At 40.2% G+C, this 18,887-nt stretch overlaps 1 protein-coding gene across 2 annotated transcripts in view; it reads left to right on the top strand.

Moving 5' to 3' along the window:
- The window catches only part of myripb (myosin VIIA and Rab interacting protein b), a 102,535-nt gene that overhangs the window by 5,784 nt on the left and 77,864 nt on the right, over positions 1-18,887 (top strand). For both annotated transcript variants that reach the window (XR_015106526.1, XM_086151193.1), the window contains exon 2: positions 3,436-3,642. Coding sequence is in view for 1 of the 2 variants with exons in the window: in XM_086151193.1 (XP_086007319.1) it covers positions 3,533-3,642 (110 nt within the window). In the remaining variant the exon portion in view is untranslated. The remainder of the gene's footprint in view (positions 1-3,435; positions 3,643-18,887) is intronic.

Below are 18,887 nucleotides of genomic sequence, written 5' to 3'. Positions count from 1 at the left end.
GCTGGGTTGGGAGTGTTGTTTTTGGTTTTCTTTGTTCAACATGGTTTCCATGTGCTTTTCTCCTGCTATTATGCTAGACAAGGACTTTAGAATGGCAAAGGGTGACTTTTCTTATCACAGAGGCTGAATTAGTAGTGTTTGTGAGCACCATTGTGGCAGGCTATATTTACACTGTACACATCACATTTCAGAGACTAAAAGGTTTGGACCATTTTATCTTCTGTAGCTGAAAATATGACAAAAGCTGTGTCACACGCTTGGACTGCGCGTGCGTGGGACTTCCGTATATACCTGTTGAAATAAATGACTCATGAACGTCCCCAATGGAGAGAACTATTAGGAGGAAATAAAATGATGGGTTTACCAACAGTATTCACCGACATATTTTCCACGAAACGACAGCCACTTCTCCAATTTCAACCAATTTGTTATAGTGCTGAGATTTCTAGAAGCTCCTGTAACAGCTCATAGTATTAAAAAACGTATTTACGCAACGGTTCATAATAAGATGGCTCATCACTTCGTGTTTGATTTATTTAGTATGCACTGAATTCATAACTGAGAAATAGACTGATATTTATCTGAATATTAGCAAAAAACAAAACAAAAATTGGAAGTTGTTGAAATAAAAGTGAAATCCATTTCAAGAAAGTATTTACAGAGTATTTCATTTGTAGCCACTACAGTATAGGAGATGAGCATGAAATGAGAAGGAATAATTTAAGCTACAAGATCAAGTTACATTTTTTTATGCTATTAAACAAACCTCTGATCCTAAGTTATTATAGCTCTCAATATGATTGATATCCTTATTTTGCTTTTTTTTTCTAAGTTGTTTCCTACGAGACCAGCCCAGAACACAAGTGAAGGGGTGATTTGTTAAGTTAGAGATGAAGCTGTCAGCCCATTAATAGATGAAACATAATTGTTCGGCCTTCTGAGTCATCATTCCTCTTTCCACTGCTGACCCCCTCCCATCTTGTTTAGACACTGCAGTTAATGGACCTTCTCCTGCTGTCCATCCCCCCGTCTGTCTCTGCCTCTTACTTCCTCCTCTCATCAGTTTTTAATCCTCTGTCTATCTACAGTATGTCAATCTCATTCTGAAAATAAGAGATGTCAGGCTTTTATTTATATATTTATTGATTTTTTTTTTTTGTTCTCTTTTTTTTTTTCCCCGAGTCAGCTCCTGAGGTGCAGCGCTATCTGCAGTGCGGCTGATAACGGACGTAACTTTTCACATTCGCACAGCAGCTCATTACTTTGTTTGGACAGCGTAATCACTCTAATTTAATAACAATGATAATAATAATAACAATAACTATTATAATTTTATTATCTAATAATATAATCACTGTATGTTCAAAGTTTACTTTGGAAAACACAGTGTAATTTAGTGGTCACTGCACGGACACGTCTTTGTTATTCTGATGTTTTTGTTGACAGTTGATGGCATTCTGCTCTCGGTGTGGCACACCTAAGGTTAATTTTTAGCCGTGCAGAATTTTCAAACTCTGCGCTAAACAAAGGAAAAAAAAAAACAAATAAAACATTACCGATTTTGAGATGAGGGTGCTGTTGTGGTCACACAGAGAAAAGGGTCGCTGGTTCAGTTCCAACCAGGACCCATGTGGGGAGTTTACCTGTTTTTTTTTTTACCTGCTTAGGTTATCTCTGTGTTATTTCCCCCCATGTTCAAAAACCATAAAAACAACTCTAATTGGATAGTCTAAATAGGCGTAAACTCATTACGTCCATTTTCTCTTTTAATATTATTAATAATAATAATAATCCATCCATCCATCTATCTTCTTCCGCTTATCCTACATTCAGGGTCGTGGGGGATGCTGGAGCCTATCCCAGCTGTGATTGGGCGAGAGGCGGGGTTCACCTTGGACAGGTCGTCAGTCAATCATGTCTAAGGACAACCATTCACTCAGTCATTCATTCAGCGCAATTTTCCCCAATTAACCTGCATGTTTTTGGACTGTGGGAGGAAATTGGAGAACCCGGAGGAAACTTATGGAGAGAACACGCAAACCCCACACAGCAAAGTCCCACGGTTGAATTCTTGTTGAAATTTTCTCGTGTTGGCAACTGGACTTGAATTCCTTGACTGGAAGTCGTTGCACCCCTCATTCAAGAGGTCCATCTTCACCCTCCAAACAACTAGGAAGGGTCCGCCACCAGAACCAGCTCGGGGCAATGTCCACATGAGCCTCAGTTCATGGGATGCTACAGGCTTCTCTCCTTTGTTTAGCTTTATCTTTTCTACCCAGGTAATTCTTTTGTTCCAACGAATACACCCCCATTAGCATTACAACCCCCCTTTACACCCAGTGTCTGCACATCAACTCTTCTACTTACGTAAGAGCCACCACAACCTAGACCCAGCCAAAAACTTGCAATTTATTTACAGAAACTCCCCATAGGTCATTAGAACTGAAGAAGTTTCTTGGATGTGAGGGTGAAATTTGAAGAAATACAAGTTCAGTCGACAAGACAAGAAGATTTTGACAAGACTCACAAGAAGATTACAAGAAAACAGAAGATAAAGAGAATAAAGTAGAATTTGTTGGAGTTGGGGAAGAGCCAGTGTGAGCAGGTGGATTTTGAGTAAATTGGTTTGAAGCTTGGTAAAGGGTCTGGCTTCCCGATGTGTGGTGGGAGGGGGATTCCAGGGGGTGGAGAGGGCAGTGGCGGCAAAGGCTCGGTCCCCCAAGGTTTGGTGCTTGGTTCTGGTAATAGGGGTCAGGAGCGGGTTAGAATCGGCATATCAAAGACGGCAGGAGGGTGAGTGGTGCGAAGGGAGGTGGAAGAGGGTGAGGTTATTGAGGGCTTTGTAGCTCTTATGAAATACAAAAGCTTTTGTAAAACTTTGCATCAAAGCTTCATGTAGTTATTTTACTTTTGTTGCTTCAGTCATGATCAAATTCCTGCAAGAAGAATAATGTGTGCATTACCTTCAAGTCATTCATTTTTAAATGCAGCTACAAGATGACGATTTAACCTCATTTGTATTTGACCGAACACTTTTCTTTCAGATCATATTTGTGATTAATTTACTAAGTTATTGCATCTGGTTTAACATATGACCTTATTCCAAAAGAGACACACTTTTTTTCTTCTTTCCTCTTTCAATCTTTTCAGTTCTTCAACAACTGTTTCAGCAACTAGGCAGAACTGATGTCCACATATGGCATAGTTCTTTTATGACTCTGCTCCATGGATCTGTCCCAAAATATAACAGTCTCCTCCTCGATCCAAGTATCTTGTCTATATTTAGCAATATTTCTGTCTATTAGAGACCTGAAGATGCGTCGTGTCAGGCCCACTGACTTTTTTCCCAACCTGACAAAAAAATCTGACAAACAGGGATTCGTCAGATATTTGATTTTCTTCTTTAAACTTCTAAATCCTTCTGTCTTCTTCCAGGGTTGTCCTTGCCCCGGCCCCCCGAGCAGCCGTGCCTGTGCCCCCCTCCCGTCCTCTCTCGAACCAGCAGCGTTCCAGCGTGGCGAGGCAAAGAGCCATGGGCCGGAAGCTGGACCTGTCTGGCCTGACGGACGACGAGGCTGAGCACGTCCTGAAGGTGGTCCAGCGGGATATGAAGCTCAGGAAGAAGGAGGAGGACAGGCTGAGGTGAGAGGGCTGGGCGTTTCCTCTTCGTTTTTCATAACACCGGAGGAAAAGATAGACCATGATTCTCATCTATGAGCACTAGTTTCACCTCTATAACTAAATCACATCAATCACTTCCTCTGAATGGTGACATTGGAATATGAATGTGCGTTAGTTTGTAAACCATGATCATGTTTGTGCCATGCTTCATGCACCCAAGAGTAATATAAGGGGTTTTATTGAACTTCCGTGGTGGAATACTGACTTAGGATACTTTGCCATGAGATGTTTTTCCTTCTTTGAAAAAGTTCAACATCCCATCATGTTCAGTTTGTATTCAATGTAAAAGCAGCTTCCTTCACAACATCTACTTGTGCTTTAGCTGATGTTTGTTCATCTGTAACAAAATACCAACAATGCAATGATTAGTCCCGGCCCAGACTAATTCCTGATCCTTTGTCCAATTACTAATCCAAGGACCGTCGGCCTTCTTGAATTTAAATACTTTATACAAAACATTTTACAAAGCAGTCCTTGCAAAAACATAACCAAGGATGAACTTTTATTCCTTTTGTTTTATTCTTTCTTGAGGATGGATTCGCTGTTTGCCTAAAGGCCTTCATTGAAAGACAGCTGTCAGTCGCAAACAGTAATAAATAGTCTCTTAAAATATAGAAGGTCTTTTTATTCCATTCCAAGGATTAAATTTACAATGGCAAATACCTGATTTATGAGTTCAAGTGATTTACTTTGGCATTTCATCAACATCAGAGTTACAATTACAGGAATGGACTAGCAGATGCACTTGAAAATCTTGGATTTTTAACAGTATATAAAGTAAACTTCATACTTTTTGTTTAATTTCCACACAGAACTCTTCCACACTCTTCCTTGCTGTCTTAAGCTTGGGCCGCTGGGGTGGATTGGGCTTGCTTGGAGCGATGGCCTGGTTGATGCCTCGCATTGCAGCTTTCTGAGTGTGTGCAAGGTGTGGAAGCGCTATAAAGGATTTCATTCTTTATGGTGATGTAAGACAATCAACAACCAATAGATGAGCTCTGAAACCAGGAAAAGGAACTCTTGTAGGCAGTTACCAAAGTGGCATTTGTTGGCAGTATGGATGAACGGGAATGGCAAAGGACGTCCTGATCAATATGGACATCCTGAAATAGGATTGGAAGCTGGAGTTGTGGGCAGAACAGCCCAGTTTGTACGATGTCAACTCAAGTGGAGAAGGAAAGCAATGGACTGAAATAACAAGAGGCTTTGCAATTACCTGGTGTAAACATTGCATGGTGGGGAAAACATTGTGGAAAGAATCTAGCTGTAGTCTTGTAAATAGTGACCCTGTAGGATTCACAGTCTTTTCTAAAATCTCAGCCTGAGATTAGCCTGGGGCGAAAGTATGAAGTGTACACAGATATAAATTACTTACTGACTATTTGCACTAAATCTGTGCAAAAAAAACGTCTGCTCCTACTCTATATTCAAATTACACATATTTATATACTTCAGTCCTCATGCTGTCAAATTCTATCATCTTTTTACCTTACCAACTGTTGCATTCTCTTCTTTATACCTTGTAGTTTAATGTTTACTTTTTAATGTTATACTTAACTGCAGTTTACTGTTTAATTTGCACTACTATTATTATTTTGTGAAATTCATGTCATCGGGGGATTGTGAGAAACATCTTCTTGATTCCTCCGTATATCTAGTACATACTTAAAGGTGACTGACTGAAAAAAAAAGATGTCTTTAGATGTGAACAGGTGCAATATGTTAGTTTTCCAAATGATTTTAAAGTCGTCTAATGTATGGCTAGCTAAAGTAGAGACCATCGGACACAAAGGCAGGGGAAGCTATGACGCCCATGAAGCGATCTTAGGAGCCTGATATGTTTGTATTCTATTTTGCGATATAACGTTTTGGCACAACTAGGACACAGGAGTGTGTACGTTAACTATTTGTTTCCACGTGGAAAAACTGATTCGATGTCACTCTAGTGAAACAGGATGCAATTCACTTCTTTGTATTCATACCTATTAGATTATAATTAGCGGCAACTTTTATTCAACAAATATTTGTATGTTTTGTAGATCAGGGTGGCGGTTTATTTCAGCTCCCTCCTGCTCACAGCCTCCCTGTAAAGAGCAAGGTGCTTGTTTTGTGATATCAGGTTGAGGGCTGTCAGATCTGTTGCGCCAACCCTCGGGGTTCCTCTCTGGCGCCACAGTTTCTTACTTAACATGCGACAAGTGTTGGTCTCTTCTTCCTCCTCGCCTCTCGTGACAGCCAGTATTCAGCAGGGATTATTGTCTGCTTGTGACAGGTCTCCATAGGGATTCAGCTGTCAGATGTGCGGTCTGAGGAGTGTGTCTTTGCGTTGTTTCAGCAGAAAAAGAGTGTTAAACCGTACTCTCTCTCTCTCTGATGTCCCAACAAAATCCCAAGTTAATTTGCACTGGTCTAAACTGGGGTACCCTGTAATTTTGTAAACTGAACTATGTTCCTTTGACTCCTCACCATTCCCAAACGTTGGCTGCTTTGTTTGGGAAATTTGATGTATTACTTCAGATTTTGAGCAGATGCCATGAGTGATTGGGCTTCTTTTCTTCAAGCACTTGAAAAATTAGTTGTTAGTTGCTGTTGCTGTGAGGAGCACGGCAGACCCACCAATAAACTCATTTTCCCAGACCTGGTTTTAAAAAGAGCTTGGTTTATTCCCAAATTAGTTGCAAGTAAAGTATCCCCCCTCCAAGTTGTCGTGGGTGATTACAAGGTATGAGCGCTTCACAGGTTGTTATTACTGCTGCAAATATGCAAATGAATTTACTCTGGTGTAAGAGCAAAAAGCAATAGTTCTTTTTTATTTTTTTTTTCCCATCTATTTATTTATTTAAATCTGCACTTATGAGTTATTATGGCCGGTTAGACTTTTAGAAACATTTTCCAATTTAAGATAATGGGCAGTCAAATTTACTTTCTTCAGCAGTTTAAATTGCTAATCAAGCATTTTAAAATTCACTGAGTAGTACTTCTCCTGTGCTATAGTCTGGCAGTGCCAACTGTCCTCCTTACACGGACACACAGACACACAGACACACAGACACACAGACACACAGACACACAGACACACAGACACACACACACACACACACACACACACACACACACACACACACACACACACACACACACACCTACTGTTCAAAGAAATTGTAGCCAGGTCAAAATAGCACTTTTGGTTTCCATTCAGGATTAATCTTCTGGACATGGTAAAATATAACCATATTTTAGAAACTGTGATTGTAATACCAAATTTCCCTCAAAAATGACCTACTCTTGCCAAAATGCCAAAATCCTAGCCGAAATGATCATGAAAACACAATCAAAAAAAAGCCCAAAATGTCCCGAAGGATACATGAGGTTTAGGTCTCAGATCCAAGAGTATTTGTATTTTTCAAACTTGTCTGTTCTGTAACAAGTATGGAGACATTTGCAGTCCCAACCAAACGGAACTGATATATTATATTACTATGGGAAAAAAATACAGAACCTTTGGCATTTAGCTCAAGTAATATTATAGCACGATCAGGGTTTAATCATACTTGAATGATCAAATTTATATAGAGAGAGGTGTATTTTATACTGGTGCCTTTAAATGCATGCATTTATTCATATTTATGTATTCTCTCAGCTGATGACTGTTTTTATAGCTCATTGTGGACAGTCAAGAGAGCTTTTCACGGTTTAATTGTTCCTGCTAGCCATGGGAGGATAGAACCAGAGGGAAAATAATTTTCCAAGAGAATGAAATGAAAAGTGCTTCAGATTTTATACCATATATTTGACATGAAGGGCGGATCACTACAGAGAGTGTGTGAGTGTTTTGGCAGGTGAGTCTCCTTCCTCGGGCTCCTTCTTCCACGCCTCACTGACATTTGTTTCCGTCCTCTGAATGTAGCCAGTCCTGCAGAGTTGTAAATTTACCAGCCGCAGAATTCATAGAATAGATAATAAGCCTGAGCCGCTACTTTAAATGCGCTCCTTTAATTCCTCCCCCTGCGCAGAATAATGAGAGATTAAACACTTAACTGTTAATTCTTTCTGTCTCATAAATACCAAACCATAATAAATATGTAAATAACATGGTGCTTGCCGCTCAAAGGACAGTCTGACCTCATGTTCCCTTGAAGTTTTAATGTGTACAAGTGCCGCCACTTTATCATGTCTCTTCACTTTAATCCCTTATCGTCGCGTGCAGAAGTTTTCATTATCATGTTGCACATTTCAAACAGGAAAACAAATTATATTTGGGAGCTTACAACGGGCCTTAAATCAGAAGTAGATACTAGCTTAGACAGCCTTAACTGAACTGCCAGGCATATGCAGATACTTAAAAAGTCAGATTTCTACAATTTAACCATAGCTTGGTGAAAAGGAAAGGAAGCAGTTGATTTATCCGGGTAATGGTTCACTTTTCATGCTTTAATTTACTTGCTTTGTTTTTACCGAATAGAAAATGCCCTACCTATTTTACGTCCCAATGTTCTGCCAAAATGTAATTATTTCCAGTTTTGGAAGCATCTTTGGAAACGCTCTGCATAATTTATTACCATCAAGGAGTCCTTTGCAACCAAGGGGCTTGACATTGGTTGGGTTGGCGAGGGTGAACGATGCCCACCCCGGCCTCCGCTGTGTCATCCATCCAGTTGGAGAGGCTCATTACGGAACAGCAGGAAACCCAGGGGAGCATGAGCGTGGGCCTACTTAACACACAGCACAAGCACTCCAGGGCAAAGACAGACTTAAAATGGGGAAATCATTATCGATAGAAGTAGCATTCTGGGGCAGTTTAACGTCTCAGCGCTGAGATGCTGAAGCTCAAAGCTACAGGTGACTCTTGAGAGAAATTTGACAAACTTGTTTTTGAAGCATCTGTGTCACATATTGTATTCCTAGAAGGGGTACAATCTCAAAACTCTTCAGCTGATCATCTGATGATTATTATTCGCCGGAGAGCTTGGCCATTGTATTCTTGTTTTCATTCTGCGCCTTTCCCACCCTTCAATCTGTGTCTGTCTTGTGACTTGAGATGTGCTCAGGGAGTTGGAGTGAAGAGACGTAAAGCCAGAGCATTTTACAAGTATCAAGTTTATACTCTTTTAATAGGTTGAAACCACTACATAGTTTTTCTGGAATACAAATATATCAACAAAGGATTTAGACCATTTGGTTCATTTCAAACATAATTGTTTGATATTACTTGGTTTGCAAACAGAAACCGCAAGGCTTTTGGTGCCACCATCATATTTTCTGTGCTTGGATTTCTGGAATGAATGTCATAAATTCACATTTAGAATCTGTTTTGTTCTTTAAAATAGATTATTATGGAGGAAAAAAAAAAGATCGCTTATTGATGTGGCGGTAACTGTTCGGCATATTTTCTATACAGTAACAACAAACGTTTTTTGTGTTGTTTTTTTTTTTTTTACCGTAGACTTTGGTTTACTGATGTTAAGACTGTCTCTCACGAACCGCAGCTGTTTCCTTGCAGAGAGACTAAAGGGTAAATATTGAAAGGGAAATCTGCAGGACTTCCATTCCCCTGTAAACAGGTTTAATAAGGCGAAACATTTGGAAGAGCTCACAGCAGTGCTCTGTGAAAGAGTCTCAGTTATCCACTTGTTGTTCAGCATAGTTCATAGTTACTCCCCCTCTGCCTTAATCTTGATCTCTTTCTTTGTGCTGAGTAATTCACGGCTCAGTAATCCCCCCCCACATAACAATTTTATCCGATTATTTATTCATTTATTTTTCAATTATCTGTTTCTTCCTTTTTAGCATCAGCCTTTAATTTTTCAGGTGCAATTGTTTTTCTTTCTTTTTTTTTTTTTTAATAAAACAACCTGACAATGTTTACAAGTGAGGCAGAGCAGTTAACACAGCCGTATTGCTATTTTAGCCACAAGCTATTTTTATTTAATATAGTACTAACTTATTGGTACATGTTTTTTGAATTGATACATGAGCAAAACAGGCTGAGGGCTAATGTATTTTGTCAGGTTTTACAAAGGCTGAAATGCCTGATACATTTAATGACATCAGCTTCTTAATTTCCTTTTCCTTGCGGCTGCCAGTTTTCTCGCTTGCACACAAAGACAGGCAGTTATGGAAAACTGACAGGACGAGGATCATTTTGGGATACAGCTGTCCCAGGATGTCTTTCTGTCTGGAACAGAGCTGACCTCCGTTCACTGCTGTAGACAGTACAAATACAGACAATGACCCAAATAGAAAGATGGCTTCTAAATGAATCTCTGCCAGCTTCTATTTAGCCCAAATTGGTGGAGGTATTGCCCTTTGTATCTGGACAATCCCTCCAGGCTGCGGTGCCAGCTTCTCTGCGGTGCCAGCTTCTAACGCAGCACGGCTAAATGGTGATGGATCAACTGTCTTCCTTTCCACAAGATCTTTGATTAAATTTCAGCCGCCAATGATATCCTTATATCGAATGCAACATAATCAAGGCCTAAGGTTGATATATTTGCTCCAAAACTGCCGTGTATGCTTATTCGATGATGTTTTAGTGAAGCCGGTTTCCCAGACCGGTGAACTAATGACCTCAAACTTGTCTCTGTATTGGGAAAATCCAGAAATCGTGTAACTTGTCCAGCGCAGCTTTGTGGCTTGTTGAATGGCTCCATTGTTCTGAACAGACACTTATTATTCCTTTCTTCTCTGTGTCTAAGGTGTTTATTCTGTGTCATAATCCAGTGCTGGGTCCTATGTAAGCATGTGATGTTCTTTCACATGAACCGGCCCAGAAACTGCATACTTGATGTAAAGAGCAACTATGTGCATGTGCACGCACGCACACAAACACACACATACAAAGCAAAAACTGCTTTCACTGGCTAATGCACTTGCCTCCATTCACATATGTGACTCATATATTTTCATGGAGCAGCCAGAAAAGAGTGAACTTCAGTCTGACTGTTGTGGCAGTTGTGTTCTCTTGGCTGCGGGTTCTGTTTGGTGGAGATTAGTTGCGTTACATGATTGGTGTGGGTTATTTGTCTGAGTCATGTTGATGTGGTTTGTTTTTGATGCGACAGGGCCCTGTTTGTGTATGTATGTGCTGATCTCATCAGCCGTGTGTGTTTGATTTCTATGTGTGTTTGTGGAAGGCTAAATCTTACTGACCTTCTTTCTGTAGTTGCAGGTGCATTACCCATGCAATTATAAGTGATCACGTTATCATTTAGATGGTATACAGTGTGACCCCAGTGGTATCTCACTGCAGGATTTATTTTGCCCTTTACATTTCTTATTAAATATATTATGGGTCATGGCTTCTTTACTTTTGTCACAGACTTCTTGTTATTTATTTACTTTATCGCTGAGCCTCTCTATCAAAATGGATTTTATTTCTTCTACAGTCTGACTTTTATGCACTTTTTTTAATAATGTCATCTCCTCCGCTGACAGGAGAAGTATAATGTTTCAGTGAATGTGGAGGTAAGCAGATTTTCAAAGGCCACGGTGCAAAAAACTAAAAGGAAATGAACGTTTATGCTGATTTTGTTATTTAAATCGTGAAATGAAATAGAGATAAAAAAAATTCTTTAGTCACCAATCACAAACTGACTACCTGGAGGAAGTAAATGTATGTGCCATGTGGTTGTGTGTTAATTTGCTTTCATATGTTCATGGCTGTTGAGGCCCGCCGTCCGTCATAGACTCTGAGATTTCTAATTAGTATTTCATACAGCTCATAGTAGACTGCATTAAATATAATTAAATGTAATAAGCAGAAAGAAAAATGTCTCCCAAGACCATAGCAATTATGCATGGGCATGCTTATGCATACGTGCTAAGTCTGGCAATAATGCGTTTGCACAGCCCTCATCAGCAAACTCACATTAACTGTACATTCTTATATTCAGAAAACTCCAGCCTATAGTCAAATAATCATTAATGACAAATCTCACACATCACTCACCATCACAGTCAGATGTATGGATTTGCATTGTAAAAAAAAAAAAAACTCTCAAGCCCCTTCCATCTGATGGCCTTTAGGAGGAGACAAAGGTGCTGCTTTGGAAAAAAAAAAGTTTTTAAATGCTTGCTTTTCTTCAGCTGAAAAAAAGGGCTATGAACATCTAGAAATAAAAGTCTTGTGTACGGATGAAATTAAGAACCTCATAAAAAAGAGCATTTCAGACCAAAAGAGATTAGATATGGCAAGCTTAATGATTATCTATTGTAAAAACAAAAGAGGCCATTTCTTGATATTTGCAAATGACAAGCTACAGTGCCAAACAGTGACTATTATTCAGTGCATCTTTCTTTATATGCTGTTACTATAGTTACGATGAGTGAGCATACGCTTGGAGGTCTTCCTCTTGGGAGTTGACTGAAGTTTACGGGGAACACCAGATGGCAATAAACGTACAACTCCTGAGTTTGAACTAAGTTAACTACGAGTAAATATGCATGCTGTCTTATTTATCATTGGACTGAAACAACTTCCATGTACATGGCTTCGCTGTTGCACACACATTTTAATAAGCATTGTATGATTCATATTTGCATGATTTACGTGTGATATGATGAGACAATAAAAATAGAAGCCAATTCTGATTTTACTCAATGAACATGCAAACTCTATTTAGATCATTTTATTTGAAGATGACCATAAGATGAGATACTGAGGATTTTATTGTGTGTGTGTGTGTGTGTGTGTGTGTGTGTGTGTGTGTGTGTGTGTGTGTGTGTGTGTGTGTGTGTGTGTGTGTGTGTGTGTGTGTGTGTGTGTGTGTGTGTGTGTGTGTGTGTGTGTGTGTGTGTGTGTGTGTGTGTGTGTGTGTGTGTGTGTACTCTTCAGAGAACAGTGCAAGTGTTGCGTTTCCCCTGATTGTGTGAAATCAGCAGATGTGTAGAACCACTGTCAGCTTTGCAGAGTCCCTGGGATCACCGGGGGAAAAATAATCCAACCAAGTTCTCATCGTGCTCCTGCATTGCAGCCTGACTGCGTATGATCTGCATGCTCTGCATGTTGAACTTCGGTGTTTGCTCACAGAGGGCCAAGTGGAAGTTAACAGATTAAGACTCAACCTTGTCTTCCTTCAGACAGACACATAGTTTTGCACAATCAGGGTATTTCTCATTATAAAGACTGTGGCAGACTGAGTGCATTTGTTCTGATCTGCAGTGATTGCTTTTTTCACTGCCTAAAAGTCAAGTGCTATTTTCAATCCCTTCACTAGTTGTCAACAGGAAGATGGTGCTATATAAATGCTATCCTCTGTTTGCCTGGATCCGTTTTTACGCACAACATTGGTTGTGATTCTGTGGTCTACTTGCGTTCATTGCTGCTCTATGCCTAATTTCTAGAAACCGCTATTTGCAGATGAAAAATGTGAAAATTTGGGGTTCTACCAAGCAAGTTTGAGTCACGGTGATTCATCCCTGCGTGAGCAGGTTCTGGTTCCAATTCAAAAAGCCAGTCCATATGGAGAGCAAAATAACCGAGACGCATAGGGCAAAATATATCCAGAGGCAATTTAACAATTACCGTAAGCTTTTTAGCCCTCTGCATTTAAATGATAGCGGTGAAATAATCCAGCAGTGGTATTGAGTTCCCCGCTGATCTGTTAACTTTACCCAGTAAATGGGAGGAGCGTCTTGGTCCCAAAATCTGCTGGCAACTCTGAAAGTTCAGCTATTTGCCCTCAGGCTTTCGCGACATTCCTCTAACAAGTCAGTGCCAATGGGTTTAGAGGCCCCTGTGGCACCTCATTAGTATCAGCTGTTGTGTTGATGGAGTTTCTCTTGGTCAAGGTCCGATACAGTAATCTTTGACGGGATGGCAAGAAGACATCCTTTTGTTCCAATATGGGCCATCAGTCACACCGGCGTCATCTCCATACCCCAACTAAGGGACTCATTAACCTCCCTGCAGCCAGTATTTATTCTTCCCCTCCTGCAAGGTGTTGAAGTGATTGAACTTCGGGCTGTCACATTAATTACAAAGTTTTAGGCTGTTTCTAGGGGGCAGGAGCCAATAGTGATCAAGTGCTGGGGGCGAAAGGCTGCCTTTCCATGAGTTAAACAGGTCCTGCAGAATGGGAGAAAGTGACGAGTCTCCTGTGGGACTGCAGTTTGCCTGAGAGCTGAAGTGCAAGATGAATGGTGCTCCTCATTGAGGATAAAAGCTTTTTTTCTGCCACTTTGCAAGCGGGCAGCATAATTAATTGTTACCTTTTGGATATTAAAAATGCGATTACAAAAGAAGAATCTTTACTTGAAAAGGACTTTTTGTCTATCTTAAATGTACTTCATAGAGAGGTGGCTATCCACAACAGACCAACATTCACATCCCCACATGCAGGTTATATTTTGTCACTGTTTCAGCTGTATTTTCTCATTTCCTAATTTTTAGCTGTTTTTTGCCATCAGTCATGATCAGGCAATAAATGAAAATGCTGAGGTGGGAAGTTTTTGTTTTATGACAGAAGAGAACTCTGAAAGACTTCATTTATAGTTGTGGGCAATTTTATGTGAAAACAATCCCATTAAAAAAAAGGTCCATAAATAAGTGTCACTCTACTGTTGTTTTGAAATGTAATTGTAGTTTTGATGTGAAACGTTGCCCCTGTGTGATTTTAGAACTTAAAAAGGATAAGTAGTAAATCAAATGTGTGATTTAGATATTCACTTGTTAACATCCTGTCGTCATCCTCCGACTGGGAAAAAAAGGAAAATTATTTCAGATTATTTGGTTAAAAACAAAGGGGGGGAAACTTTTCATAATACCCATGTTTATCCAAATGTCTGAAAATATAAGTGATGTGTATAAATAAGAATCCGGCTACACAATCCTTATAATTTCAGTCGCAGAACTCCATTTTATCACAATTACTTTATTTATGAAGGATGTGGCTCAGTGGGCGTCAGTCCAATCAGAAGGTCAGCGGTTTGACCACCGGCTCCTCCTGTCTGCATGTCATAGTGTCCTTGTGCCAGACGCTTAACCCTAACTTGCTGCTGATGGCCCGGTCAGCACCTTGCATGGCAGCCATGCCTCCAATGGTGAGGAAATGGGTGGACCAGATATCCTCAGATTTTACAACTAGGCAGTTGCAGTTAAAGAAATCTTTATTTTCACTGTGCAGATTCTCTTCTTGAGATCTGACCTCAGTATCCTCGCATTTATCTTGTGGCGCATGTTTATCCCAGGCATTTTCAGCAGATCTCAGTGGATGCACCAATTAAATACTGAATGCTTTGTTTCCTCGCAGGAATGCTTTGCATGAGCTGAGGCTTGTTAGCAGCACTTCTGTTTACATCACATCATCCGTGTCGGAGCTGCCTGGTCATTCTGCAAAATGCTTGTCAGGAAATATGTCATGCATTTTGCACACGGGCCAGGGTACACACAAACTCATGCGATATCGAATTACTGCTCAATTTTTCCTACAGCTCTGTGTTCCATCCACCCAATTAGATTGGAAACATCCTTCATGTCGAGTGTTATTGGGTTTAAGACCCAGATTCCTGTCACAGAAAATATCTTTGAGTTGCAATTAGGCCAAATTTTGAAATTACAGAATATCATCTTGAGAAGGGCAATAATAGCTTTCACAAGTTCATTAACAACAGAAATTAAATGATAAATTAAAATGAAAAAATATGAACACTTAATTACTACACACTAGAGTAGGGATCGGTTTATGTCGAAGTCCTTTGAACTAGAAAAGGTATTGATTTTCATTTTCTTATGTACCGTTTTAAGTGTGTGTGTGTGTGTGTGTGTTTGAGGAAAATGGGAAAATGTAATCAATTTTTCCCGGTTGAACTTTCATGTACTCACTCATTCCAAATGACAGTCAATGAAACTTGCGTTTTCTTCATCTGTATTTGTGTGTGCATGTTTGTGTGTGTCTTCAGCGATGACCTCCCTCTACCCTCCAGCCCTGCACCTTTCCTGCATTTTGGCTCATGAACTGCTCTGACATGATCTGTCATCTTAGTCAGCATTATATGCAAGTGTTTGTTCTCCCTCACCCTTTGCCCCCCTTTCCTCCCTTGGAGTTTTGCTGTATTTACCCCTCTTACACACACACACACACACACATACACACTCGCCCTCTCTCACACACACCTAATAAAAAAGCACTGAGAAGCCACATGAAATATTACCACTGACTTTTCTTTTCTCTCTGCTTTCATGCACGCCATGTTTTGAATGTTCACATTTGCAATGTCTTGTATTTGAACTTTTATTGGTTTCGATTATGTAAAAACACTCATAAAAAAGTCTGCTTTTCTTTTTCTTTGCATTTTGCGGTAGAGTAAAAAAACGACGAAAAAAACAAAACACTTGAAGTCTTTAATGCTCATCGTCAAAGGAAAGATGACTTTATGAAAATGTTACAGCAATGAACACTGGCCACTTTTGCCCGGTTTGGTTGAATGTATTAAATCCTCGCCAAACCGTGAATCTGTCACTTCAGCAGCAGGGGTCCCTACTCTGTTATTGCTTTGTTTTGTTGTGACAAACGCATACACACAGACACACACACACAAATTCACAAAACACATAAATGATGTGCATCTACGATCACTAACTGGGTGCTCATACTTAGTTAAGTGTAATTAGGTTAAATGATAGCGTTATATGGATTAATCATGCTGTCAGAGGTGAAAATTTTGGCCCTGGATTGAACCCCAAGTGCTGGTTATATTTGGAAAGAAAAAAGAAACTCATTTAACGATATAATTCTTCTAAACAGGCATATGACCTTTTCTTCTTTGTTCAGGGGCAGATTTTTTATTCCGGGGCATAATCAATCCTCTCTTATTTAAATACGCCAAATTACTCCGCATGTACCAGTCTCTCCATCTAAAACTTGCTTTACTTTACATGGTGACAGTTTGGGCCGTTCCACCACACTGATCCAGTAAAGAATTACATGAATATTTGCCAAGGACTCCAGCACAGGTTGACCATTTATTAAATTTTTTTTTTTTTTTTTTTGAATCTTAACTATGAGTCTCAAACTTGTTTAATGACTGATTTAAATATCCGCCTTAGTAGAGAACCAGCAAGAGCCTCCCTTTTCAAATATTGACTCACAAAGAGGTTAGACTTGAGTTGAGACAACATTTGAGGATTGTGAAACTTGTGCTCATATTATTCATTCTTAGCTATTCTGCCTCTCCTGCACTCAGGGTTGCGGGCCCGTGGGAGCCTATCCCTGCTGCTGGGGTTTACCCTGGACCAGTTGCCAGGGTGAATGACATACAACCATTCAGTCCCTCATTTCCACAGCTTCATATTCATAAATAAGATTCTAAAAAAAAATTCTGTTATTTTTTAACAAACGGGGATGATCATAAACAAAACCGTCCGAATAGTATATACACGTATACATTCACATCTCAGGAAGAAAGAATCCTGCGTGACCTATTTTTTGCAAAATGCAACTTGACCGCAATCTGCATGTTGGATTCAATAAGATAACTACATATAGAATATTTTCCGTCCATTTCCACGACCCGCAGCTGACGGAGGAGTTACAGACGAGACATGAAGCGTTGCTGCCAGAGGACGATGACAACCGCAAGGACAGACAGGAGGCGAGAAAGCGAGGGAGGAGGGGATGGGGGTGGGGTGGGGTGGATGGCAGACAAACTGTTGGTGGATATTTTTCATATGTCCTTGATGGGACACAGGAGATGCAGATGCAGTTTGCTCTCTTCCATTAGCTTGAGCTGCTGCTGTTTTCCTTTTTCCGGCAGCTGCTGTGCATGATTGAGAGCAGGAGTTCTCAGTGTAATACGTATTTTATAATATGTATTTCTTTTTTTTTATGTTTGGGTTTCGTAAAGGCACTTGTGCATATTAAGTTAGATATTTATTGATTTTAAATTAAGACATTTTTCTTTGCAATCTTGTCTGCCTGGATGACTTGTTATGGTGGGATGCAGATTTGTATGTGGATGGATTGAGGGTGAGGGTTGTGAATTTAAGTGGAAAACATACACATTATTTACTACATTGCTCATCCAGAGGTCACCATATGGCTTATAGTGATTTATTATAGGGATACTCCAAGATCTAGTTAAAGAATGTTGTTTTTTTCCCACATTCTCCCAAAATGAGAAACATATTTTCAAATATTGTACCCCTGACCCCTTAACCATGCCCCAATCTCGTGTATATAATTACATTTTCTAGACTGACAGCCTTTGCTTAACTCATTTTGTGGTCGTTGTAGCTGCTGTCCTTTTATGATTCATTTAGTCTAGGGGACACCAAATTTGAGGGCTGAAAAACAAAGTGTCTGATTTCCTCCCCTGCTGTCACAAACCATCCACGCCTGTCGCCTGCTCTCACAGCAGTTCTGGGAAGCAGTCAGACGCTGCGGTGTTGGGAACGAGTCACCAATTTCGCGTTGCCTCCAGCCGATACTTCTTCTCAAAGCGCCGCTTGAATAGAAAACGTGACCGTATCGGAAGAGCCTCGTCATGCCGCTGTCGATTGTCCCAATTACTTGCTCGGTCAAAGAGTTTGGGAGACCGGCGAAAATTTTGGAGAATTTTGGGCCTGACTCAAACTGTGCACCACCATTTTTTATCTCACGACTCTGCATGAGGTTTGCCTCTGCTGACCTTCTGATCTTCTATCTGCCCCCCCTCCCCTCATCTAACCTCCCACCACTCAGAAAACAGTTTTCAGATTTCCCTCCTTCCTGTCTTGAGTTCCCCCTCCCTCCAGGCCTCTGTTTGATGTAGTTCTGGCATGACAGCTAATACCGTATTCCATTTCCACAGTCTATTTAAAGGTACCTGTGAAGTCCATTACTCTGCTAGTTATGTTCAGCCAGTGTAAACACTTGTAATATAACTATTATGGGATGCTTATCATATCATAGTGTGGGTGGATTAGAGTGGGACATCCTTGTCATTGCTGTTACACATTAATTCAGTGCTGGATCCCCGCCAGCTCCACATCTGCGTTTACTGTCGTGGTCAGGTGAAGGACGGTGATGATGTCGTGGAAGAAATTTGGAGTTGCGTGAAATACATTTGCAGATGTCACCCTTCTCATTTAGGGAAACCAAACACTCATCTTTGACTGCAATTAAATATAAAGTAAACTGTGTTTTTTTTCTTGCCTGCTAGATTTAGCAGGATTTGACATATCTCTCCGCGTAAGTGGGGAAGACAGTCGAGGGAAACTTGTCATGGTT

This window comes from Fistularia commersonii, chromosome 8, assembly GCF_037954325.1.
Source record: "Fistularia commersonii isolate RoL2024-O1a breed Wild chromosome 8, RoL_Fcom_v1.0, whole genome shotgun sequence".
Taxonomy (NCBI): domain Eukaryota; kingdom Metazoa; phylum Chordata; class Actinopteri; order Syngnathiformes; family Fistulariidae; genus Fistularia; species Fistularia commersonii.
This window is presented reverse-complemented; position numbering and strand designations above follow the sequence as displayed.